The 25916-nt window shown below is 45.8% G+C and overlaps 1 protein-coding gene across 2 annotated transcripts in view; it reads right to left on the bottom strand.

The window, feature by feature from the left end:
- vwa1 (von Willebrand factor A domain containing 1) overlaps positions 1-23442 on the bottom strand; it is a 40607-nt gene extending 17165 nt beyond the window's left edge. For both annotated transcript variants that reach the window (XM_067970495.1, XM_067970494.1), the window contains exons 1-2: positions 23143-23442; positions 16210-16773 (exon numbers count right to left, since the gene is read on the bottom strand). In XM_067970495.1, coding sequence (XP_067826596.1) covers positions 16210-16773; positions 23143-23221 — 643 coding nt within the window. In that variant the 5' untranslated portion in view covers positions 23222-23442. The remainder of the gene's footprint in view (positions 1-16209; positions 16774-23142) is intronic.
- Between the last annotated feature and the right edge of the window lie 2474 nt (positions 23443-25916).

Below are 25916 nucleotides of genomic sequence, written 5' to 3'. Positions count from 1 at the left end.
CGCCATTAAGAAAATATTCCGATTTACCAATCCTACGTTAAAGGATTGAGAGCTAGTAAAGAATCCATTTTGTATTCAGCCCCAAAGGTTGAAAGCTTGCAGAACTTTGCTGACATTGGCAGTCTTCACAGAGGTCACAAACAGACTGATCTCAAGGTTAAACAACACATTGATTACATTTAGATCTAGCCTTTCTCGCAATTCATGCATTCTTGCTACTTATCTGCAGCACAGCCATAACAGAGTACATTCTACGCCTTGCTAAAGTCTAAACACCAGCTAGCCTCCGGGACCACGCATGTCAGATAAATTGATAAAGACTGTGCGGAATGTATATGAACTAATACGGTTACAAAGGGTATAAAAAGAGCGAGATTGTAGTCAGAAGTTGAAAGATAAAGCGGAAAGTTGAGCTCAACGACTGCTAATGTGTGATCTTCTACAGCAAAGCATCGTCGTGTGTTGCCTGTGAGTATATTCATGTAACCCCTAATAAACTTGTACCTTGTAAGTCTTGACTTCAGCGTCTATAACTCTCATTCCTGGTTCATAGACAAGGACTGCAGCCTCTGTCTATCCTTACTCTTGGATTAGAAGTGGATAAGAACATAAGAAATAGGAGCAGGAGTAGGCCAATCGGCCCTTCGAGCCTGCTCCGCCATTTAATAAGATCATGGATGATCTGATCCTAACCTCAAATCTAAATTCATGTCCAATTTCCTGCCCGCTCCCTGTAACCCCTAATTCCCTTTACTTCTAGGAAACTGTCTATTTCTGTTTTGAATTTATTCAATGATGTAGCTTCCACAGCTTCCTGGGGCAGCAAATTCCACAGACCTACTACCCTCTGAGTGAAGAAGTTTCCCCTCATCTCAGTTTTGAAGGAGCAGCCCCTTATTCTAAGATTATGCCCCCTAGTTCTAGTTTCACCCATCCTTGGGAACATCCTTACCGCATCCACCCAATCAAGCCCCTTCACAATCTTATATGTTTCAATAAGATCGCCTCTCATTCTTCTGAACTCCAATGAGTAGAGTCCCAATCTACTCAACCTCTCCTCATATGTCCGCCCCCTCATCCCCGGGATTAACTGAGTGAACCTTCTTTGTACTGCCTCGAGAGCAAGGATGATCTCACACTTCCCACATTGAACTCCATCTGCCACAGTTTTGCCCACTCACTTAATCTATCTGTTGGCGCTTTGCAACCTCCTGCTCCCAACTGCACAGCTTACTGTGTCTTCAGAATCTGAACCCGCTAGTACTGGTAATGTAACCTGATACAGAAGCAAGACCCTCATACATTTTATTACAATAGGGTAGAGGGGAACTCATTCTCATTTTGGGTTAAGGAAAATGACTGGGTGATCCAGGAGTGAGACATGCACTGTGAGTGACTGTCTACACTCTGTACGAACATATGAATTAAGAGCAGGAGTAGGCCATTCGGCCCCTCGAGCCTGCTCTGCCATTTGATAAGATCATGGCTGATCTGATTGTGACCTCAACCCTACTTTCCTGTCTACCTACTATAACCTTTGACTCCCTTGTTAATGAGGAATCTATCTAACTCAGCCTTAAAAATATTTAATGACCCTGTCTCCACTGCTCTCTGGGAAGGGAGTTCCACAGACTCACGACCCTCTGAGAGAAAAAAATTCTCCTCATCTCCGTCTTAAATGGGAGACCCCTTATTTTTAAACTATGGCCCCCAGTTCTAGTCTCTCCCACAAGGGGAAACATCCCTTCAGCATCTACCCCTTCTAGTCCCCTCAGGATCTTATATATTTCAATAAGATCACCTCTCATTCTTCTAAACTCCAGTGTATACAGGCCCAACTTGTCCATCCTTTCCTCATAAGATAACCCCCTCATCCCAGGAATCAGTTGAGTGAACCTTCTCTGAACCCCCTCCAAAGCAATTATGTCCTTTCTTAAATAAGGAGACCAAAACTGCACATAGTATTCTAGATGTGGTCTCACCAATGCCCTGTACAACTGTAGCAAAACATCTCTACTTTTATATTCCATTCCTCTTGCAATAAATGACAACATTCCATTTGCCTTTCTAATCACTTGCTGTACCTGCATACTAACTTTTTGTGATTCATGTACGAGGACACCCAGATCCCTCTATATCTCAGAGTTATGTAATCTCTCTCCATTTAAATAATACACTGCTTTTCTATTCCTCCTGCCAAAGTGGACAAGTTCACATTTTCCCACATTATACTCCATCTGCCAAATTTTTGCCCACTCGCTTAACCTATCTATATCCCTTTGCAGACTCCTTGGGCCCGATTTTAGCACCCGGTTCCGGGTGCGTTCTCGGCGGGGGGGCCTCTAAAATCCCGGTTTCGAGGAGCGGGACCGGATCGCGCCTCGATCCCGCCCACTTCCTGGTTGCGCGCTGACGTGCGGGGGTGCGTGCGTTGGCCCCGCTGGTGGGAATCCCGCAGGCAATTAAAGCCAGCGGGGTTCCACTTGAGTGTATTTATCTTGGTATTTCAGGTCATTAAATGACCTGATTGAGCTGTTTATTTAACAGGTGTCGGATTTTACAGTGAAATGAGACTGTTTCCCATACTGGGGGAACCACTCACACTCTCAACGGACGTGTTGCAGCCAGCAGCCTGTGGCAGCTGCCAAGGTGCATTCCACAGGTGGGGGGGGGGGAGAGCCTTCACCAACGCAGGAGGACACTCCGTAACATTGGGCAATGCCTGCCCTCCACCACCCTCCTCCAAGCAAGAAGATTCACCGGCGTGGAAGTCCAACCCCTGTGCGAGGACACACTTTTCTAGCGTGCACAACCCCGCAAACCTAAACCTGCCAGATGGGTGCTGCGTTGACATCCTCGGAGGACGAACAGGATGACCAGCCTCAGCAGCCTCGCAGTCCACGCCGTCCGCCTCAGAGACATGCATCCCCACAACACGGTGCTGCGGCACATCCACCTGCACAGCAGGATGGAGGGCATCCGCAGAGAGAGATGCGTCGCAGGAGGCACTACCCTCCGCACAGGGTCTACAGACCGAGGCTCAGCTTCATGGACCTCTCTGAGCAGCAGTGCATACGGAGGCTCAGAGTCACTCGCCAGGTAGTCGCCGACATCTGCAGCCTCCTCAATGACGAGCTGCTCCCGGATGGACCAAGCAGCATCTTCTTACCCGTCGCCGTCAAAGTCACCACTGCCCTCAACTTCTTCGCCTCCGGATCCTTCCAGGGTGCCACGGGGGACATCACCGGGGTCTGTCAGTCGTCTGCACACAAGTGCATAAGGCAGGTCACCGATGGGTTGTTCCGCAGGGCCTCGACCTACATCAACTTCGCCATGGATGAGCGCAGCCAGACGGAGAGGGCGGTTGGATTCCATGCTGTGGCTGGCTTCCCACGGGTGCAGGGTGTAATCGATTGCACCCACATAGCAATACGGGCACCTCCACATGAGCCAGGGCTGTTTATCAACAGGAAAGGGTATCACTCCATGAACGCCCAGCTCATTTGTGACCACCGCCAGAGATTCCTACACGTGTGCGCCAGATACCCTGGCAGCTGCCACGATGCCTTCGTCCTCAGGGAGTCCACCGTCCCGCCCCTCTTCCACGCACCCAACGCCGGCAACGGCTGGCTCCTCGGCGACAAGGGATATCCCCTGCACACGTGGCTTATGACACCTCTGAGGAACCCCATTACCGAGCCACAGCGTCGGTATAATGACAGCCACATTGCTACCAGGTCTACAATTGAGCAGGCTATAGGGCTGCTCAAGATGCGCTTCAGGTGCCTTGATCGTTCCGGGGGAGCGCTCCAATACACGCCATTCAGAGTGGGACGAATTATAGTTGTCTGCTGTGCCCTGCATAACATGGCACTACAGAGAGGGGTGCCGCTGGAGGAGGCCCCATGCACACCCGCCACCCACATTGAGGACGACAATGAGGAGGAGGTGGAGGAGGAAGAGGAGGAGGAGGAAGAGGGAGAGGAGGAGGAACGACCCATGCGCCGAACACCGGCTCACCTGCGTGCTCGTCAGGCCAGGGAGGCACTCATATGCCAACGGTTCTCCTAACATCACACTGTGTGAGGCGTTCACATGTCATAACGTGCACAGACGAGGGTCCATACAGGCTCCCTCCACAGAAGAGTGGTGCCTGTACACCTGCACCCACTGGATTATGCTCAATGGGTGGGACGGGGTGGTCGTCGTCATGATGAGGCGCAGGGAAGGGACATATTGCACAAGCCGCAGAATTATGGACAAGAGGTGGCAGCATTGGTGAGAAAAAGTGAGTTTATTTTGTGGTGACATTCAAAGAGTAGAAAATTTAAAAAAAACGACAAACACCCTGTTGCAATCCCTGTGTGCTCACGGAACTTTAGGCGTTCGTTTTCGGGACCCCCTACGTGGTGCTACCCCTGTGGCTCCAGCAGAGGTGGTGGCAGGTTGCTCCTGTTCGTGCCCTGACCGGGTAGATGCTTTGGGCCGACGCCCCCTGGGTTTCGGTGCCCGTGAGGGCACCTCCACAGACTGCTCCTCCTGCACCTGTGCAGGGGCAGACTCGGCCACCTGGAGAGGATGGACTATTGCGGGCACTGGTTGAGAGGGGGGCAACGGGTGAGACTTGGGGGCGCCTTGAGTAGCGTCCACACTTCCATTTCCCCGTTCACCATCTTCCCTCTCATGGCCAAGGCCCACATCACCCCTTCCACCCTGCTGGACGGCAGTTTGGATGACGTGGGTGAGACCTTGCAAGGCCACCTCCAATGTATCTGTCAACCTGTTGATGGCGGCAGAATGTTGTTCACCCTGAATCCGAACAGCCGTTGTGAGGGCCTGGATGGACTCATTGGTGAGCTGTGCGTGACGCTCGAGGGAGGCTAGCCTGTCCTCCACCGCAGACGTTCCCACACCTACCCGCGACACTATCTCAGAGATGCCTTCACGTCCCTGCGACACTATCTCGGCGATACCCTCCTGCACCTGTGCCACCATTCCCCTCATGCAGGAGTTGGACTCCTCCATCCTCCGTGCGATTGTGGAGAGTGCGCGTGGCACCTCTCCCAGTACCTCAGCAATGTTCTGGTGCCCCTCGACGACTCTCCTTTTGACAGGTGGCCCCCTGGGTTCAGCATCTGGGTCCGGCTGAGCAAAGCCTGGAGAAGAGTGCTCCCACCGACGCGGACCCTCCGTGGCTGACCCTGCCACCAGGGTCTGCTCATGCTCATGTGTGCGCGGTGACTCACCATGTGCAATCCCAACTAGCTGAGGGGGGGGACCCACCGAGGTGTGTGTATCTGCGCTGGTGGATGCAAGGCTCATGTGTGACGATGCACCCTCAGAGACGGGCATGTCCTCTGAGGAATCGCCCTCAACCGAGACGTCGATCGCAGACGGTCCTGGAAGAGAACAGAGGGAAATATCAGGCATGTGACCAAATGTGGCGGTGCGGCATATGCCATGTGATGCTACGATCATTCACGATCATGAGTGATGAGTGCCAGCTTTCCCTTACCGGCCGTTTCGCCAGAACCAGACTCGCCATCCGCCATCGACAGGCAATGCAGCGTGCGGCTGATCTCCAGTGCCTCGACCTCGGCGTCTGTCAGGGCCATCTCGTGTGGCGGGCCCCCTCCGGTGCATGCCCTATCGCGTGCGTTCCTGGCCCTCTTCTCCTGTGAGGGCAAAACACAAAAACGTTATTGAGTGATGATTACAATGTGAGACGCTTCAAGCATTGGTGTGATTGGGTTGAACGTGTGCCAGATGGATGGGAGGATGCGTGTGCCACATGGCCATCCCATTGTATGGGCATTGGGGTGTGTGGTAGTGGTCGAGTGGGGACAGGGACGGTGGGTACGTGCAGGCACTGTGAGGATGATAGTTGGGTGGCTGTGAGGATTGGTGCGGGAGCGCAGTACTGTCAGTGGAGATGGGGTTGTGAGGTGTTTGAGGTGATGTGGAAGACGGAGTGATGCAGAATGCGTTAGTGTACTCACTTTTCCGGACCTGGTGAGGTCATTGAATCTCTTGCGGCACTGAATCCAAGTGCGGGTGGTGTTTCCCCTGCTTGTGACCTCCGCGGCCACCTCCTCCCATGCCCTCTTGGTGGCGCTGGCAGGGCACCTCCTTCCATCCGTGGGGAACAGCGTCTCCCTCCTCATGCGGACCCCGTCCAGCAGCACCTGGAGGGCGTGGTCCGTGAAACGGGGAGCAGCCTTACCCCTGTGCTCCTCCATCCTTGATGGAGTGTAGTTTGTGGCTGGAGGGGCTTTGGTGGACTGCCCCTTTAAATAGAGCGCAACCATCGCTCAGACGTCAATGCGCATGCGCAGGCCGCCGGCACGCAGCTGAGAAGCGCGGAACCCGTAACTGCCGGCTAATCACATCAATCATCCCGCGATCGCGTGCGCAACGCACTCAATTTGGCCGGCGCGTTTTCCTCGAGCCCGCCCGACCACCCGCTGCCAACCCGCACCCCTGGTAAAATCGGGCCCCTTATGTCCTCTTCACAACTTACTTTCCTACCTACCTTTGTGTCATCTGCAAATTTAGCAACCATACATTCGGTCCCTTCATCCAAGTCATTGACATAGATTGTAAATAGTTGAGGCCCAAGCACTGATCCCTGCGGCACTCCACTTGCCAACCTGAAAATGACACATTTATGCCTACTCTCTGTTTCCTGTTAGCTAACCAATCCTTTATCCATGTTACCTCCTACACCATGAGCTCTTATTTTGTGTAGTAGCCTTTGATGTGGCACCTTGTCAAAAGCCTTCTGGAAATCCAAGTTCACCACATCCAATGGATCCCCTTTATCCACATTGCTTGTTACTTTCTCAAAGAACTTTCACAAAGCCGTGCTGACTCTGCCTGATTGCATTGAGATTTTCTAAGTGCCCTGCTATAACCTCCTTAATAATAGATTCTAGCATTTTCCCTATGGCAGATGTTAAGCTAACTGGCCTGTAGCTTCCTGCTTTCTTTCTCCCTCCTTTCTTGAATAGAGGAGTTACATTCGCTATTTTCCAATCTAATGCGACCCTTCCAGAATCTAGGGAATTTTGGAAAATTAATACCAATGCATCTACTATCTCTGCTGCCACTTCTTTTAAGACCCTAGGATGAAGTCCGTCAGGACCTGGGGACTTGTCAGCTTTTAGTTCTAATATTTTTTTCAGAACCCTATCCCTGGTGATTGTAAATGTTTTAAGTTCCTCCCTCCCTTTCACCTCTTGATTCACAATTATTTCTGGCATGTTATTTGTATCCTCTATAGTGAAGACGGACGCAAAATATCTGTTCAATTCATCCGCCATTTCCTTATTCTCCATTATTAATTCCCCAGACTCACTCTCTAGAGGACCAACGCTCACTTTACTTACTCTTTTCTTTTTTAAATACCTGTAGAAACTCTTACTATCTGTTTTTATATTTCTAGCTAGCTTTCTCTCATACTCTAATTTCTCCCTCCTTATTATTCTTTTAGTTATTCTTTGCTGTTTTTTATATTCTATCCAATCTTCTGACCTGCCACTAATCTTCGTGGAATTGTATGCTTTTTCTTTCAATTTGATACTATCTTTAACTTCCTTAGTTAGCCACGGATGGTACGTCCTTCCCCTAGAGTCTTTCTTTCTCACTGGAATGTATCTTTGTTGAGTGTTATGAAATATCTCATTAAATAACTGCCACTCCATTTCTACTGACATATCCCTTAACCTAATTTCCCTGTTCCCCTGTCTGATCACCCAGATGACCCAAATTTATCAAAAAGAAGTAATAACAGCAAAGACTCTCTGCAGGTCTCCACACATGAAACTGGGTACTGATATCAGCAGAATTTGAACAAATATACTTAGCTGGCTACAGGATCTGCAATCCACCAGCACCTGAGGCAGGACTGAGGCAGGGCCTCTCGGTAAGATTCATTACCATAGGAGAATCATTTTGTGCTAATGGCCAGTAATGAGTGAATTTCAGGATCCCCAAAGATTCTGAATCTAAACCCCAGGAATCCCAGCTAATTCAAGTCTTCTTCCTTTAATACTGGACCAGCTTGTCATGGTTTGTTCAGCTCCTGCCCCAGCCCTTATTTCAACAGTAATGCTTCAGCTAAATGTTGTCTAGGGAGAGAAATGGACAGATGGGCAGAGAGATCGACAGCGAAAGAGAGACACACACAAACTGAGGCAGAGAGAGCGCATGCATGGAGAGACACACACCAACAGCGAGAGGCAGAGAAAGTGTGCAAGAGAGAGAGAGACATAAGAGAGAACAAGCAGGCAGAATATGTATACAAAACATACAGACAGAGACACCCACACACCCTGGAGGAGGTTTGAGTGTTGCATAAAGTTGCAACTTTCAAACAAAAAAAGAAAATCAAGCTCCAAATGGCACCAGCCAGAACTCATGGCTGAGACTCCTCAGCAGACGATCAGACAGATGTTACATTCTTACCCAATCCCCCATCCTGAAGCAGCTGCAAAATGCTGGCTGCGAGTGGGAAGCAGCAAGTCACAGTTCATTGCAATTTAGGCTGAGGGCTCCAGCTGCTACAATGAGTGGTGTGTGTTTACACAAGTATTTACACGTCAAGAATGTCATGTCTAACAACATTCTGGAAGTGAGACCGTCATTATGGCACTGGCCCTTACACACTTCAGGAATGTAGTCTTCGGCTCGGGGAGGGGAGTGGGTGGAAACCCCATGTCTTTCTGTATAAATAGTTCACGCGATCATTATGGATGGGGAAGGTTGTTCAGCCCATCTTAGTTCATCCATCCTGAAGCAGCCTACATCTCCCCGCGCGCACCCCCCCTCCCCAATATTGCAACACCCAATTGTTTCTTAACTGATTCCAGGATATTCATCTCTATTGCATGAGTTAATCACTCTTTGTGTGAAGGAGAACTTCCTGATATCAGTCCTAAATTTCAACCTTGGTCCACTTGTCCTACTCTTGCAATTTACTTTTTCTATTCCTTTAACTATCTTGTATACCTCCAAAAGATTATCTGACCTGTAAATACTGACTCATCTAAAACATTCAAAATGGAGTTTCATTAATTCCTAATTCAACAGGAATTCTACAGGGAGATGGGGTTGTAGCAGGAAACCAATTGAAAATGGCCAGATCATGGTCTTCAACAAGAGCTGAAGTTTAGCTAGCTAACGGGTTGAGCCAAACAGACCTCCCAAAGATAAGTACAGATGAGGGAGACGATTTGGCCCATCTAGCTCATCCTTCCATTGAAACTTACAGTATCCCCATAACAGTAACCGATGGTCTCTTGAATGACCAGAGTCTTTTGCCTCCACTCCCCTACCCAGAGCTCATTCCAGGTATTAATCACACTGTGATTCCTGACATCAAGCCTGAACTTCGTTTTATCAGTTCTTCCCTTGTCCTACAGTTGTGGTTGAACTTGCAATAATGCTCAGGATTAACTTTTTCTATTCCACTTGGTACCTCATATATTTCTTCATATACTTCTACAAGGTCCCCTTTCAGTTACCTCCTTTCAAGACTGAAAAGTCCCTCTTCTACTTACTAATATTGCTTTGGAGAGTAAAAAATTATTTGCAGACTCATGCCCAACAGCTGCTGTTCAAAGTTATTGCTGGAACAAATTCTGCAGCCTCCAATTCTCTACACAGTTTAAAAACCAGTAACTGCTTCAGAAGCATTTAAAATTGGAGCTTGTGTAATTGGGAGAATGAGGTAGATGTGTCAAAGCACAGCTTTTCATACTTTGTGTCCTTCACACATAACTAAATAATTTCATCATGTTTCCCTGCATCAAGCCAGGTCATTGGGTTTCACACAGGCTTTGCCACTGCCAGTATCCAGTATGTTCTATTGATTGGAAACATTATTAGTTGCTGCTGCTGAATGAAGGTAATATTTAACTAATTCAATCAAGGGGAGCTCGCCAGCTGAAGGTGTGATGTCAGCGGAGTAGTCAATAATGGCTTTGGAGAGGTAGCACCTGTGGTTTATGAGAGGGCTGAGTTATCGTGTTTGACAAATCCATTAGAGTTTTTTGAGGGTGTAACTAGAAGGGTAGATAAGGGGGAACCAATGGATGTAGTATATTTTCAAAAGGCATTCGATAAGGTGCCACACAGAGGTTATTACACAAGATTAGGGCTCATGGGATTGGGGGTAATATATTAGTATGGATTGAGGATTGATTGATGGACAGAAAACAGAGAGTAGGAATAAACGGGTCATTTTCAGGTTGGCAGGCTGTAACTAGTGGGGTGCCGCAAGGATCAGTGCTTGGGCCTCAGCTATTTACAATCTATATCAATGATTTAGATGAGTGGACTGACGTAATGTATCCAAGTTTGCTGATGATACAAAGCTAGGTGGGAAAGTAAGCTGTGAGGAGGACACAAAGAGGTGGCAAAGGGATATAAATGGGTTAAGTGATTGGACAAGGAGGTGGCAGATGGAGTATAATGTGGGGAAATAGGAAATTATCTGCTTTGGTAGGAAAAATAGAAAAGCAGAATATTTGGTATTCAGAGGGATATGTTGGTATTCAGAGGGATTTAGGTGTCCTTGTTCACAAATCACAGAAAGTTAACATGCAGGTACGGCAAGCAATTAGGAAAGCAAATGGTATGTTGGCCTTTAATGCAAGGGAGTTGGAGTATAAGAGTAAGGAAGTCTTGCTACAATTATAAAGGGCTTTGGTGACTCCACACCTGCGGTACTGTGTACAGTTTTGGTCTCCTTACCTGAGGAAGGATATACTTGCCTCAGAGGGAATGCAACGAAGGTTCACTAGATTGATTCCTGGGATGAGAGGGTTGACCTATGAGGAGAGATTGAGTAGAATGGGCCTATATTCTTTGGAGTTTAGAAGAATGAGAGGTGATCTCATTGAAATGTATAAAATTCTTAGAGGGCTTGACAGGGTAGATGCTGAGAGGCTGTTTTCCCTGGCTGGAGAGTCTAGAACTACGGGTCATAGTCTCAAGATAAGAGATTGGCCATTTAGGACTGAGATGAGGAAAAATTTCTTCACTCAGAGGGTTGTGAATCTTTGGAATTCTCTACCCCAGAGGACAGTGGATGCTCAGTCGTTGAGTATATTCAAAACTAAGATCGATAGATTTTTGGACACTAAGGGAATCAAGGGATATAGGGATAGGGTGGGAAAGTGGAGTTGAAGTAGAAGATCAGCCATGATCTTATTGAATGGCGGAGCAGGCTCAAGGGGCAGGATGGCCTACTCCTGCTCCTATTTCTTATGTTGTTATGTTCTTATGACATAGGGTCAGCTTCCACATGTACAATGACAACACCCAGCTTTACCTCTCCATCAAATTTCCCGACCCCTCCACTGCCTCTGTGTTGTCAGACTGTTTGTCCAGCATCCAGCCCTGGATTAGCCACAATTTCCACCAGTTAAACATTGGAAAGACTAAAGCCATCGATTTTGGACCCCATCACAAACTCTGCACCTTCACCATAGATTCCATCGTCCTCCTCAGGTTGAACCAGACTGTTTGCCACCTCCAAGTCCTATTTGACCCCGAGCTGAGCATCCTACCCTATATCTTCTTAGTCACAAATATCACCCATCTCCATGGCTCTTCTGGCTGACCTCCCATCCTTTACCCTCCATAAACTTCATCTCATCCAAAACTCTGCTACTTGTATCCAATCCATGTGTTCTTCCAACTCTAGCCTCATGTACGCACCATTCCCTTCGCCCCACCACTGGGGGGTCTCGTCTTCAGCTGTCTAAGCTCTAAGCCCTGGAATTCCCTCACTAAACCTCTCCATCTCTCCACCTTTATGATCCTCCTTATAAACTCACTTCTTTAACCAAGCTTTTGGTCACCTGTTCTAATATCTCCTTCTTTGGCTTGTTGCCGATTTTTGCCTGGTTATGCTTCTGGAAGCGTGTTGGGACATTTTTCTACGTTACTATTTACTGTTGTGTTCTTTTCTCATTGGCCAGTAGTTAAATAGGGGCTATGTGGGCTTTGCCAAAGTGCTGGTGTCTTTATGCTGTAAATTTCTTTTGTGGTATATTTTGTTATTCACCAACTTAAAAAGGTCCTTTTGTTTTGTACACTCAAAATTGGCACAAAACCTGGTCAGATGAGTAAAAGAATTTCATTATCAGATTTTCTGCTCTTTGTTGGGGGTGGGGGAGGAACTAAATATCAAATGTTTTACCTCGGCTGAAAACTGGGTAATTACGTCATTAACAAATAACCCTTAAAATCCTTTTAATTTTAATTTACAGTGGAAAGTTGCTCTCCTGGAGTGATCCCTACTGGATGAGCAGCAATTTCTGTCTCATTTCCTTAAGGTGCAATTCAGGAAAATGGTGGTCAGACACAATGAACCACAATTAAACATCACTAACAATTCATGGATACATTGAAGGGAAAGGATATTACTAGCAACCCATGGACACGTTAAAGGGGAAGGGGAAGGAGAAGAAGATCCTTCTGATGTAAAGTTATTACAATCCAAAGGCACTTCAACCTTATCGGTTGATTAGGTCTGGGTGTGCGAGGCTCAAACTGAGACTCTTGAACTCCATGTTTCTCTCCCAACTATATTGTGATCTGCTGCCACTTTTCCTATAAGTCCAATTGAATGCAGAGGCCCATTTTCCTCTATAACATACTATTGCAAACTAACAATAAAGAGAGTGTGAGAGATAAGATCGGTGTGCTGAAAGCTGATTTGCAGTGATAGTTTTGTGTCTTAAGGCAGTTCAGTTATGTGCAAATTACAAGTCTGTAATTCAGGAATGTAGGTGGCTGTTTAATAATACCTCTATAATGCACAGCAATCTCTTTCTCTCTATTTGTTTATAGTACTTTTCCTTCAATTTCCTCATCTCCTCTCATGAAGGCACTGACTTCTGCTCGGGTATGGTTCCATGGGCACAGATCATGCTCTGGTACGTCATCCAACTGGCCTTTTCTCATGAACCTAGTGTCAGCAGGCTATTGAACTACTATGGTAGTCTCGGTTGAATATGATTCTGTCTTCACATGACATCGTGCATTTTCCAGCAGTAGCCACTGAATAGCAGACATAGCAGGAGTGTAAACCAAGCCTGATTTTTTTTCCCCCTAGCCCATGGACACTAAGGCCAATTGTATGCCTCTAATTACTGTCCCGGCTGAGATCAGCTAACTCAGCACATATCCAGAGTCTATCTGCAACAAGAGAGAGTTTAACCATTCAATGGCATTACCATCACCAAATCCCCCACCATCAACATCCTGGGGGTCACCATTGATCAGAAACTCAACTGCACCGGCCATATAAATACTGCGGCTACTAGAGCAGGTGAGAGGCTGAGTATGCTCTGGTGAAAGGCTCACCTCCTGACTCCCCAAGGCCCCTCCACCACAAGGCACAAGTCAGGAGTGCGATGGAGTACTCTCCACTTGCCTGGATGAGTGCAGCTGCAACAAAACTCAAGAAGCTCGTCACCATTCAGGACAAAACAGTTCAATAATCGTCTGCCCATCCACCATCTTAACCATCCACTCCCTCCACCACCGGCGCACCATGGCTGCAGTGTGTACTATCTACAGAATGCACTGCAGCAACTCACCAAGGCTTCTTCAACAGCACATCCCAAACCCACGATCTCTACCACCTAGAAGGACAAAGGAAGCCGGCACATGGGAACACCATCACCTCCAAGTTCCCCTCCAAGTCGCACACCATCCTGACTTGGACCTATATAGCCATTCCTTCATCGCCACTGGGTCAAATTCCTGGAACTCTTTACCTAACAGTGCTGTGGGAGTACCTTCACCACATGGATTGCAGCGGTTCAAGAAGGCGGCGCTCACCACCACTTACTCAAGGACAATTAGGGAAGGGCAATAAATGCTGGCCTTGCTAGCATCGCCCATATCCAATGAATGAATTTTTAAAAAGCAGGGAGTAGCATGGAACCAACTCCATGCTCATTTAGCGACCCAGAACAGGAGGCACTTAATTCAACAGCAGATCACAAGACCTACAAAACTCTGGGCCTACCATTGAGACTCTGGGACTCGAAATTTCCAAGAACCATTATGGTCACCAGTATAAATATCACCATAATCATCCTTTACGCAACTCCCCAAAGAAGCTAGAGGGGGATCAGCTTGTGCAGTGTCCAGTTCCACATAATGAGTTCCCTGCAGGCTATTTGCTCAGAGACTGACTGCTAGCTCCTGCTTGCACTTTAAAAACAGTCCCTGCTACATTTTTCTGCATCACACAGAACACTGGCTGCATCAGGACCAGCTGTGCCTGGCTGCACCACGTCCTATAATAAACAAGAATTGTTATCTGCACTTTTTCCCTTTGCTCCTCATGCTGACCTGCTCCTTCTCCCCCATAAGGAGCATTCTTATTAATAATAAATGAAAGGATCTGAAACTATTTTGTGGTGAAGTAACATTTAAATTGGCTGATACTGTAATCCAAGTACTTTTTAAAGGTGAATTATACAAAACAATACAGGAACATAGGGAAGGCACGCCTTGCTAATTCGGATGGTAGTGAAACTATTTGATTAGAATATTAAACATAGAAACAAACATAGAAAATAGGAGCAGGAGTAGACCTTTTGGCCCTTCGAGCCTGCTCCACCATTCAATATGATCATGGCTGATCCTCTATCTCAATGCCATATTCCCACTCTCTCCCCATACCCCTTGATGCCTTCTGTTATATTGCTGCAAACATGTTTTTAATTTGTGCAGAAATATTTCCCTATATAGTTATTTTAAATACTTTTGATTCTTTGGATATTTTAAAGGGATATGTCGTCCTAAAAAGATTGGCTCTTGTGTCCTTTTACTAAGAGGTACAATCACATGATTAATGATGTACTAACCTAAAGATGTGAATGGTTCAGCACTAAATAATCTACTTCAATTAAAGTTTTAAACAAGTAAAAGCTCCTCATTAACCCACCTTACAATAGTTTGTCCACCAGCAGATTCTACATTTACTGGAGCATTTACAATCCCCGTGCCCAGTCTGAGCAGCTATTCCAGGTAAAGGCCTGTCCAAAAACTGCCCAAAAGTACTTCAATGACCTACCGAAGAGTCCAAGAAGTCTTGCTTCATACTTTGAATCAGATATTTTAAACTATAACATAACCTTAAATACAAGAATCGTCATTGATAGAGAACTGTACAGAACGTACAGGTCATCTCCATCCAGCAACCAACAACCGGCATTGGACGCCTGAGATCTGGTCTCCTTGGCCCTTTGTTGCAGAGCTGCACACACAAAGTCCTGGGAACTGCTCGCCCTCTCCCACCTCTGTCAAAGAGCTGCACACACAGTGCGCTGGGAGCTGCTCGCTCTCTCCCCAGTCACAGAGCTGCACACACAGTGCCATGGGAACTGCTCACCCCCTCCCCAGTCACAGAGCTGCACACACAGTGCCTTGGGAACTGCTCACCCCCTCCCCAGTCATAGAGCTGCACACACAGAGTGCTGGAAGCTGCTCGCCCTCTCCCCAGTCACAGAGCTTCACACACAGAGCGCTGGGAGCTGCTCGCCCTCTCCCCAGTCACAGAGCTGCACACACAGTGCCCTGGGAGCTGCTCGCCTCCTCCCCAGTCACAGAGCTGCACACACAGAGCGCTGGGAGCTGCTCGCCCTCTCCCCAGTCACACAGCTGCACACACAGTGCCCTGGGAGCTGCTCGCCTCCTCCCCAGTCACAGAGCTGCACACACAGAGCGCTGGAAGCTGCTGGCCCTCTCCCCAGTCACAGAGCTGCACACACAGTGCCCTGGGAGCTGCTCGCCCTCTCCCCAGTCACAGAGCTGCACACACAGAGCGCTGGAAGCTGCTCGCCCTCTCCCCAGTCACATAGCTGCGCGCACTGTGCCCTGGGAGCTGCTTGCCTCCTCCCCAGTCACACAGCTGCACAAACAGTGCCCTGGGAGCTGCTTGCCCCCTCCCCAGTCACAGAGCTGCACAAACATTGCCCTGGGAGCTGCTCACCTCCTCCCCAGTCACAGAATTGCACACACAGTGCCCTGGGAACTGCTCGCCCTCTCCCCAGTCACAGAGCTGAGAGGTAGTTCTGCTCCCCCCAATGACAGATGGTGAAGATAAAGGGATTGGGAGAAAGTACCTTAACCCCAGCTGAAAACAATTGTATGGAAGTGATGACTGTAACATGAACATACCTAGAATTTCGTTACGCAGCTCCTCAGTAATAACATACATATCATCGGGATCTACGTAATACAGGTGGCTTTCTGATGGTTCACTAGCTGCAGCCTTCAGTTCAATGTAATTGCCCCTCCCTGTGCTAACAACGAAAATTGTAACCCCGAGTTCCTTGAGGAGCTGGATGGGCTGTGATATGTCGTCTGATGATACCCCATCTGTCAGCCACACCAAGACCTTTGGGACATCTGGTCTGGCACCTGCTTTCTGTGTGAACATGGTGTCTTTGGCATGAGACAGTGCCTTGCCAGTATTGGTGTCTCCCAGTTTCTGCTTCATGTTCAGAAGAGCCCACTGTACAGCAGTGTCCGACATGTACTTATTAAACGGAAACTCCACCACTGGGTCATCACTAATGTGCAGAAAGCCAACCTGCACATCACTGGCACCTATGGTGAATGGCGTCAGTAAATCAACAACAAACTCTTTCAATCTGGTGAACTCATAGGGTAAAATACTTCCAGAACCGTCCATCAAGAAGAGTAGGTCTCCTTCTGCATCCTGTATAGAGTGTTCAGCCCCTGGGGGAAGGGGAGAAAACAACAGATTAAATGAGAATAAAGGCATAACTGTACAATGATAACCAATCTGTGGATTAATTTTACTGTTTTCACAGTTCTAGATTCTAGGAGAGTCACTATATGTTTGACAAATGTTACAAATGATACGTGTATTAAAACGTTGGGATGTGAGAGTGACTGTGAGAAGCGTTGTACTACAAGTCAGAACAAGTTATCCTGGCATTGTAGAGATCAACAATGAGGCCAGTTCTGGAGTATGATATCCCTACCTCAAAAAGGATATTAATGCATTAGATAGGGTTCAGGAAAGAGTGACTGGGGCGGTTTCAGGCCTTAGGGGACTAAGTAATAAAGGAAGACTCAAGTAGCTAAGCTTATTTTTGCTGGAGAAAAGACAGAGGAGAGACATCCAGATTTTTAAGATAATGAAAAATGAGGAGGAGATGGAAGTAAACAACTTGGACAGGAGTACAGGACTAAAGGGTACAAGAAAATATTCATACGCCTCGAGCGTAAATTGGCTGCTGTGTTTGCCTACAATACAATACTCACTGCACTACAAAAGTACTTAATTGGCTGTGAAGTGCTTTGGGATAAGGTTATAAAAAGCACTATACAAATGGAAGTTTCTTCTTTCCTGCACAATTTCACACCTTTAAAAGCAAATGTAAGGAGTCGCACAACACCAGGTTATAGTCCAACAGCTTTATTTGAAATCACAAGCTTTCGGAGCTTTGCTCCTTCGTCAGGTGAAGAAGAGGACAATACGACATAAATGAATTTGGTACTTTGATGGAAGCTGAGATTATGGCTGGTATGCTTTCTTGTCACTCTTCTTGCTAGGATTTCCACCACCACCATCCCAAACCATAATTCATGGTAGCACATGCTGGCTGCAGTTTTGTTCATTCCCCTTAATTATAGCCTGACATTGTGTAACTAGCAGTGTATTTCTCACTGATAGGCACTACACACCTGCGCCATCATAATGTTATTATGTTATAGTTTGCAGAGTAGGCCTTAAAAAAACAGAACTTGCAGCTCTAACATAATGAAATAAAATGAAATATAGCACAATGAATGACTACTGTAGACAGGCATTCCAAGTGGGGACACAAACCAGGACTGAGGGCAACACAAGCTGGCACTGAGGCTGATTAACAGCCACACAAAGGATTTATGTTTGGCCCCAAGCAGCAAAACACAGTTGTGTAAATGCACAGCAAGTGATTCCATTGTACTTCATGTACAATAATACATGATTCATTCAACTTAAAACAGTATTACTGTGCACACAGTGGTTCAAAGACCAGCACTCCCAATACATGCGATCTGCTTAGTACCACATTCTTTGTCATGCATCACTGGTTTCCCTGCAATCACTGGGTTACTGTCACTTTAAAATTTGGTACTTGAACAAAATAATTGCTTATGCAACTTTTAGCCAAATTAAAGGGGCTTACAAGACAATTTATACAATTAGTAACTTAACGCACCCAGTCAGTGAGACAATCACCACATCACAGACTGTAGCTGTTATTAATTCTTTATTAATAAAAACTAAACATTATCATGCACTCAATGATGTGGTTGAATACACAGTGTCACTAGGTTTTGGAAAGCGTTCTGCAAGAATTTTGGGGGCGATTTTTGCTTTTATCAAATTGTTGGATGTTAATGCTGGGAAAGGAGTACTTTCCATTTTGGGTATTCAGTGTCAGCATCAAGCACTCTCAGAGCAGGTACAGCACGAGTTGAATGCAGAGTAAAGATCCCACTACCCTGCCCATCAAATGCTCCAAGCTAAGGTATAACACAAGTCAGATTGAGAGTAAAGCTTTCTTTACGCGGCCCCATTAAACACTCCCACATCAAATACACAGTGAAGCTTTTTCTGCACCTGTCCCAATAATATGCCTCAGCTCAATGCCCCCTACTGCACACGTGTGACATTTCTAATGTGTGGACTGCTCCAATTTTATCATTTAAACCACAGTTTCTAAAAGATATTTTCTGTATATTTTTATCTAACTTTATAACCTGGTTACTTCACGTTCTGTGGTATTCATACCAGTATGGAAAAGAAATGAGGAAGGTAGTTCGTGCATCCAGAAAGATGCTAAAGTTCCCTCATTACAGCATCCAATTGTTTCAAAAGATTCCAGAGTTTTTTTCCACTACTCTTCCTGGAAGTCCGTTCCATATGTTGTTCAATCTTTGTATGAAGAAGAATTTCCTGATTTCAGTCCTAAAATCACATTTTACAAGTTTGAACGTATGTCCCCTTGTCCTATTGTCAGTATTTAACATAAAGTAATATTCCAGATTTACCTTTTCTGTTCTCTTAACTAGCTTGTATATCTCTAAAACCATCTCTCAGACACTGCCCTTCCATACTAAAAAGCCTAAATTTCTCTAGTCTCTCCTCCAAACTCAGACCTTTGACACTAGGGATCTTGTGGCTCTTTTCTGCACTGCCTCTAGCATGTGAATGTCTCCCTTATGCCTCAGCAACCAAAATCAGATGCAGTCCTCAAGGTGCAATCTGACCAGAGCACTATGCAGTTTGGTCAACTTGTATTCTAATGTCGATGTTATGTAGTTCAACATTCCATTGGCTTTATTGATTGCTGTTGTGCATTGGTTGAACATGTTGGGGGTAATTTTAACTTTGGGCGATTGTGTAAAACAGGCGATATGGAATTGGTTGCCCATTCTACACCTTTCCCAATTTTCCCTTCTATTGACTTAAATGGAAAAGAAAATCAAATGTGGTGTATAACGAGTGGTCAATTCGATATCAGCCATTTTACACCTTTGCCCAAAGTTAAAATGACCCCTGTTGAGTGTCGAGTCTACTAAGAATCCTAGGTCTCTTTCAGTTTCATCGTTAGCTATTGCAATACCATTCATGGAGTAAATCTATTACTTATTTTTTCTTTGTACTTTACATTTGTCTGTACTAAATTTAATCTATTTCCACTAAATTTCATCTGATACTTTTTTACCCACTAATGTATTTTATCCAACTTTTTCTCTAATTTCTGAGCTGTCTCCTCTAAATCCACTGCCTCCCTTAGTTTGGTATTATCTGCAGATTTGACCACACTGCATTCAGTTTCTAAATCCAGATCATTTATGTAAATTAGAAACCGTGATGGTCTCAACACCAATCCCTGGGGAACCTCACTCAGCCCTTCTCCCACCCTAACATAACTCCTTTCACAAGCACTCATTGTTTTCCACTCTACGGCCAATTATTTATCCATTCTCAGAGTTTACCCTAAATCCCTAACACACTGAGTTTAACTAACAGCCTTTTTGTGGAATTTTATCAAATACCTTTTGGAAGTCAACACAGGACGATCCACAGTCCACTTGAGTCGTCACTTCATTGGAGCAGTTTGTCAGGCAGGCAGGATCTTTCCCTTCTGAATCTATAATGATTGTTGTTTTCTAAATTATTGTACAGATAATCCTCAAATGTACTCCTGATAATCAACTCCATTATTTTGTATAGTATGAAATGGGTCTCTAGTTGCCTCTGTCTGTTTTTAAATATGGGCACCACGTTATCATGTTTCCAATCTTCTGGTATCCCACTAGTGCGCAGTGACTCACTTATAAAGGTTGTCAGTGCCACAGAAATCTTCTTTCTGGTCTCTCTCAGCACTCTGGGATAAATACCATCCATCTCTGGGGACATATTGTTTTGAGCTCTTTTAGCCTGTCTAAAACTTTCATCTTATTTATGTAGAAGTCATTGATTTTGCTTAGATTATTTCTGTTTGGGGAGCACACTATTCTACCACGGGTACAACAACTTCAATCTCCTGTATATTATCCGGGTTATTAACCAATTCCAGGTCTAGATGAGCACTGCATCTTTTGATTTCCTTAATACACTAGGGCATGAAGCAATCATACATTGCATTTATCAACTATGACTCTAAACCATAGATTTTCCCAATTTATATTTGGTTGATTGACGTATCCTATTAAAATAACTTTCCTGTTCTCTCATACTCTTTCTATCTCTCTGTAGAGCAAATCGCTCCCCTTCTTATACTGGTCTGGAGTTCTGTAGCATGCTGCTTATGTAAGCTTTAATTTATTTCATTTTTGAGATGTCTAACCAGAGTAATTCATTTTGTAGCTTTTCCCCTTCCACAGAACCATTCCGGAACAGCAACTTGTATGTAGCCCATGTCCAGGTGTGAGATCTGTACAGATGGACAGGAAATCCCAGCGCTGCTCATTGTTTGATAAATAGTTACTGTTATCTGCAATAAATTTGAATTCTGAAATTTATCTTTGGGCCAGTCCACAATCAGAGTGGAAATTGTTGGCTACTGTTGCGGAAGGGACCACTTGCAAGGTCACTGCGGGTTACCAATAACCAACTTGTGATATTATCTTAGTTCTAACTGTAAACGTAAGTTTCTGCTGAATTAATGAGCCTTTGTTGTTCTGCTCATTGGGCTGCGATCACTAGGTCAGTGGAGTGTGTGTACATTCCAATAATGTATGGGCTTTGTGTTACAGGATCGGAACACCTAGACAATGAGCTACACGGTTAGTAACTTGTGGGGAGCCAAGTCACTCCTAACCTTTCGTGAAAATCTCGTATGAGGTCTGAGCTCGTTGCCAGGAATATAGTTACAGGAACCCGAGTATTTTAATTTCTATTGCCACCAACTAAGGGTCACTTAGCATTTTAACCAGGTTATCATTGTAACTCACGTCTCAGCCCGAGGTGAGCTGCAGAGTTACCGTGTACTAATAACCACCCATCCGGCACAGTTACTCTGTACTAAGGACCACACACTCCGCAGCAGCAACTTCTAATTGCCAGGAAATTCCAGATGTTTTTACTTCTGTAACACTCTAACATGCCCAATCTGGGCAGGGAAATGCCTTCTGCTGAACAGCTCCTAGCAAAACCAACGGGTGGGTTAAATAGTCAGCAAGGAGCAAATCCTCCTCTCTTCCAGGCAGAATTTGCTAACCTAGCCAAGAAGTGGGGGGGGGGGGGTCAACTCAATGACATTGGACAAGAAACAATCTGAACAGCAATAGGGTTCAAATAATCAGACACAAAAGCAACCCACAGACCCAGTTTACAGGATTTAGTTCTGTGACCACCGAACCACTGACGTCCATTACAGGCTCGGCCAGTTTAGAGGCACTGTCGTTAAACAAGAGTATTTCTCAGGTGGTGGGTTTGACACCGACCAGGCCAAAAGCTGGCAGACCGTCTGCTGCATTAAATGCCTCGTGGACGCCACCTGCTCCTCAGAACTGACACTTTACCCCCATCGGAACTAGAGGGACAGGCACAGCATAAGAAAGAGGAGTAGGTGGGAGTGGGAGAGAGAATCAGAGAACGCCATGCAGATTCCATGTGCCCATCTCACTACTTCCAACTGGGACAGAGAAGCGGCTTTAATTTTGATTTGTAAAAACTCCTTCGGGATTTTCCGTTTCTGAGCTCCAACCCAATGAATGCAAAAAGTTCCGACTCAGATTTTAAAGTCCAAATTCTCATTCGAGCTTTCAGCCTTTTGATTTCCATTTCTGCCTCATTCCGCCACCGAGTTTGGGGCTTAAAAAATAAAACAATGCAGGGCTATGGGAGAAAAGAGCAGGGGAGTGGCACTTATTGGTAGCTCTTTTAGAGAGCTGACACAAGCACGATGGGCTGAATGGCTTCCTTCTGTGCTGTGTGATTCTATGAAGGCCGGACTGAATAATCCAAATATCCTAACAGAATATTCCAGAAACGTAGAGAGCCGAGTGTGCAACCTGTTAGCTGGGATGGGTGCACTCTAATCTTAATCTAATCCACTGTAATCTTAGACTCTGCAATTCCCACAATTAAAAGACAGTGAAGGAAATTCCAAAATCCGCCTCTCCTGGGGTAGACTAGGATTCTGTCTTTGGGTGGGAAGTAAAATTTTCAGATTCCAGTTTCAAGTGGCAATTCTACACCGTGAAGCCCAGCCCCAAACAGGGACCTGACACCAGCATTAACGCCAGGGGCTCAGTTCCAACTTCAGGAGCCCCAATCTGTACTGAGGGGAACAATTTGCACCTGTCTCCCCAACAGACTTTTTAAAAACAATTTTTTAAACCTGCTGAACACATCTAACCTTTGATGTTTTTAAAATTTAACAGCATTCTTGCCCCTGGCACATTCTCCTCTCACTCCCTGGAATCTTAACAAGATCGGAAATCATCCATCTTCTCACTGGTGATATTTGTCATTAGCCCCTGAAATATGACTGGTTCCTCAACCAAACATATGGAAGGAGATTGACCCCCCACCCCGTCTCCCGAGGTCCTGCTTCCACCTGTCAGCTGCCTCACCTGTGCTCAGGACACTGCTCTGGAAGATCCAAGCCACTCGCAAAAGGGACTGCAGACAGATGGCTCTGAGTGCGAGCATGGCGGCCGCAGCTCCCGAATCTCTGAAACTCCGCTGTGTCTTTGCTCATATTATTCCCCAAAATACGAAGTTCGAAACATCGCCGAGTTACCGAGCGAGTCCCAGCCACATTTCAATCTGTACCAGCTCCAATCCGCACCCCTCGCCAGTGTCTCGAATTCCTTTGCGGATCGAGGATTGGAAAAGTTCAAGTTGAACCAGAGGCAGCTCTGGGATCAAATCTCTCTGCACATTGTTGAACTTCGAAACACCGCGTCACTACAATGCTGGCAAGGTGCCTGACTTGGGAAAAAACTTGAACAAACCCAGATTAACCATCTCATCACTTAGTGTTGATATTAAATGAAAACAAGGGTTTCCTGAGGCCCTAACGCCCTTAGTTACACCTTCAACATCCAGAATCCAATTCCCATCAACCTTTATAACACTCAGTTCCTCTATAAGATCGGTGTAGTGTGTGGCCTCAATCAAGTGGTTGTTCTTATTAGAAACTAATCTACTTAATGCTGACATTTATTTTAACGCAGGTTTATGCAGATTCAGAAACGTTCGGATCATTTAGTTACATTGGCCAATATAGACAGATGCAGTTCAATATGGCGTGTAAAATTAGTGCTATGTGTAATATAACAGTGATAAGTGTAAAATAAAAACTATGGGAGAAAAAGAGTGAGCATGAGTTAAGGAACAGTCTGCTGATCAAGAGAGAGATCCAGGCATTATAGTGTGTGTTAAATGGAACAGTGAGACAGTTTGCTGGTCTGGGGACAGATGGTAACCTAGAAATTGGTTGGCGCCACACCCGTTTTACAGACGTAAAATAAGCGCCAAAGCATCCAATATGGCGGGCAATGTGCGTGCACACATTCTATGATGGAAACCCACATTGGCGCACACACATTCAATGACTGTCCTCCATATTGGTAAAGGCAGAAAAAGAGGCATCAAGGGCCCATGCCTGAAACAGGCGTTAGATGCTTTGTGCATGCAATTGAGGGGCCTAAACCTGTTTGAGGCCCCCTTTGAAAAATTGTTCTGTCTTGAATGCAGCCGGCTGCATTCAGGAAAACATGGTCTACATGCGGGCTAACCAGCGGTCCTTAAAGGGACTGCTGGATGCTGGCATCAAAAAATTAAGTTTGTTAAAAAATTACTTACCCGAGTGCTCCTCCCGGTTCCACTACAGTGCTGAAGACTCCTGATTGCTGCCTTCCCCCCTTGCGATCGCCCTCTCCCTCCCGATCATTTCCGATGCCGATTCGCTGGCAAGCTGTCTGCGGCTCCCAGCATGCACCTGCAGCTTGCTGGTCTCGTTTAAATGAGGTCCAAGGCCTAATATCAGGTGTACCTTGGGTCTACCCATTCCGACGCAGGAATAGTTCCCTGGGCCCAGTATGTGCTGGCCTGCCGGCCCAAACCAATTTCTAGACCTGTAGGTTTATATTGTATGTTAAATGGAACAGCGAGACGGCATGCTGATCCTGAGAGAGATCTAAGGGTTATATTGTGTGTGGAAAAGAAGTGAGACAGTGTGCTTGTTACGTGTGGGAGTGTTTTGTCAATTTTCCCACAAAAAGTATTAAAAAAAGGGATGCATTTATGATATGTGTTTTAAAGCCAAGTGTATTCACACAAGTTTTTAAAAAAGGCCCTGAGATGAAAGGTAGTTAAAATGCTAATAAGCTAGGCTTTGAAATTAAAAACAGAAAATGCTGGAAATACTCAGCCAGTCAGGCAGCAACTGTGGAGAGAGAAACAGAGTTAACGTTTCAGGTCGATGACCTTTTGTCAGAACTCATCGACCTGAAATGTTAACTCTGTTCCTCTCTCCACAGATGCTGCCTGATCGGCTGAGTATTCCGGCATTTTCTGCTTTTATTTCAGATTTGCAGCAAATGCAGTATTTTGCTTTTGTTTTAAGGCTTTGAAGTTGTTTCCCTAATGACTGTAGACAATAAGAAATTCATTAGCCTATCTTGGTAATCGTAAACAATTTTACAACACCAAGTTATAGTCCAGCAATTTTATTTTAAATTCACAAGCTTTCGGAGGCTTCCTCCTTCGTCAGGTGAACGATGTGAAAGAACCTGACGAAGGAGGAAGCCTCCGAAAGCTTGTGAATTTAAAATAAAATTGCTGGACTATAACTTGGTGTTGTAAAATTGTTTACAATTGTCAACCCCAGTCCATCACCGGCATCTCCACATCATATCTTGTAAACAATTTTACAACACCAAGTTATAGTCCAGCAATTTTATTTTAAATTCACAAGCTTTCGGAGGCTTCCTCCTTCCTCAGGTAAATGTTCAGGAGCTCCTCGAAGCCTACGCATTTATACATATAGAACAATACATGGTGTTTACAGAATGCCCCTGCAACTGCCCGTTGCCAAGGCAATCACCGTGTTCAGACAGAGAGGTGTCACCTGCAGAACCCCCGAATACACATTCAACAAAAAAACAAACAGGAAAAAAAACAGAGAGAGGCAGAAACATCCGGAAGGCAGAGAAAGCCAGCATATGACCCATTATATTAAAAACAGATAACATTTGTTCGCTGGTGTGGTAACGTGTAGCGTGACATGAACCCAAGATCCCGGTTGAGGCCGTCCTCATGGGTGCGGAACTTGGCTATCAATTTCTGCTCGACGATTTTGCGTTGTCGTGTGTCTCGAAGGCCGCCTTGGAGTACGCTT

The sequence above is a fragment of the Heptranchias perlo genome, chromosome 32 (assembly GCF_035084215.1).
Source record: "Heptranchias perlo isolate sHepPer1 chromosome 32, sHepPer1.hap1, whole genome shotgun sequence".
Lineage (NCBI taxonomy): Eukaryota > Metazoa > Chordata > Chondrichthyes > Hexanchiformes > Hexanchidae > Heptranchias > Heptranchias perlo.
Note: the sequence above shows the minus strand (reverse complement) of the source record. Positions and strands in the feature narration are given on the sequence as shown.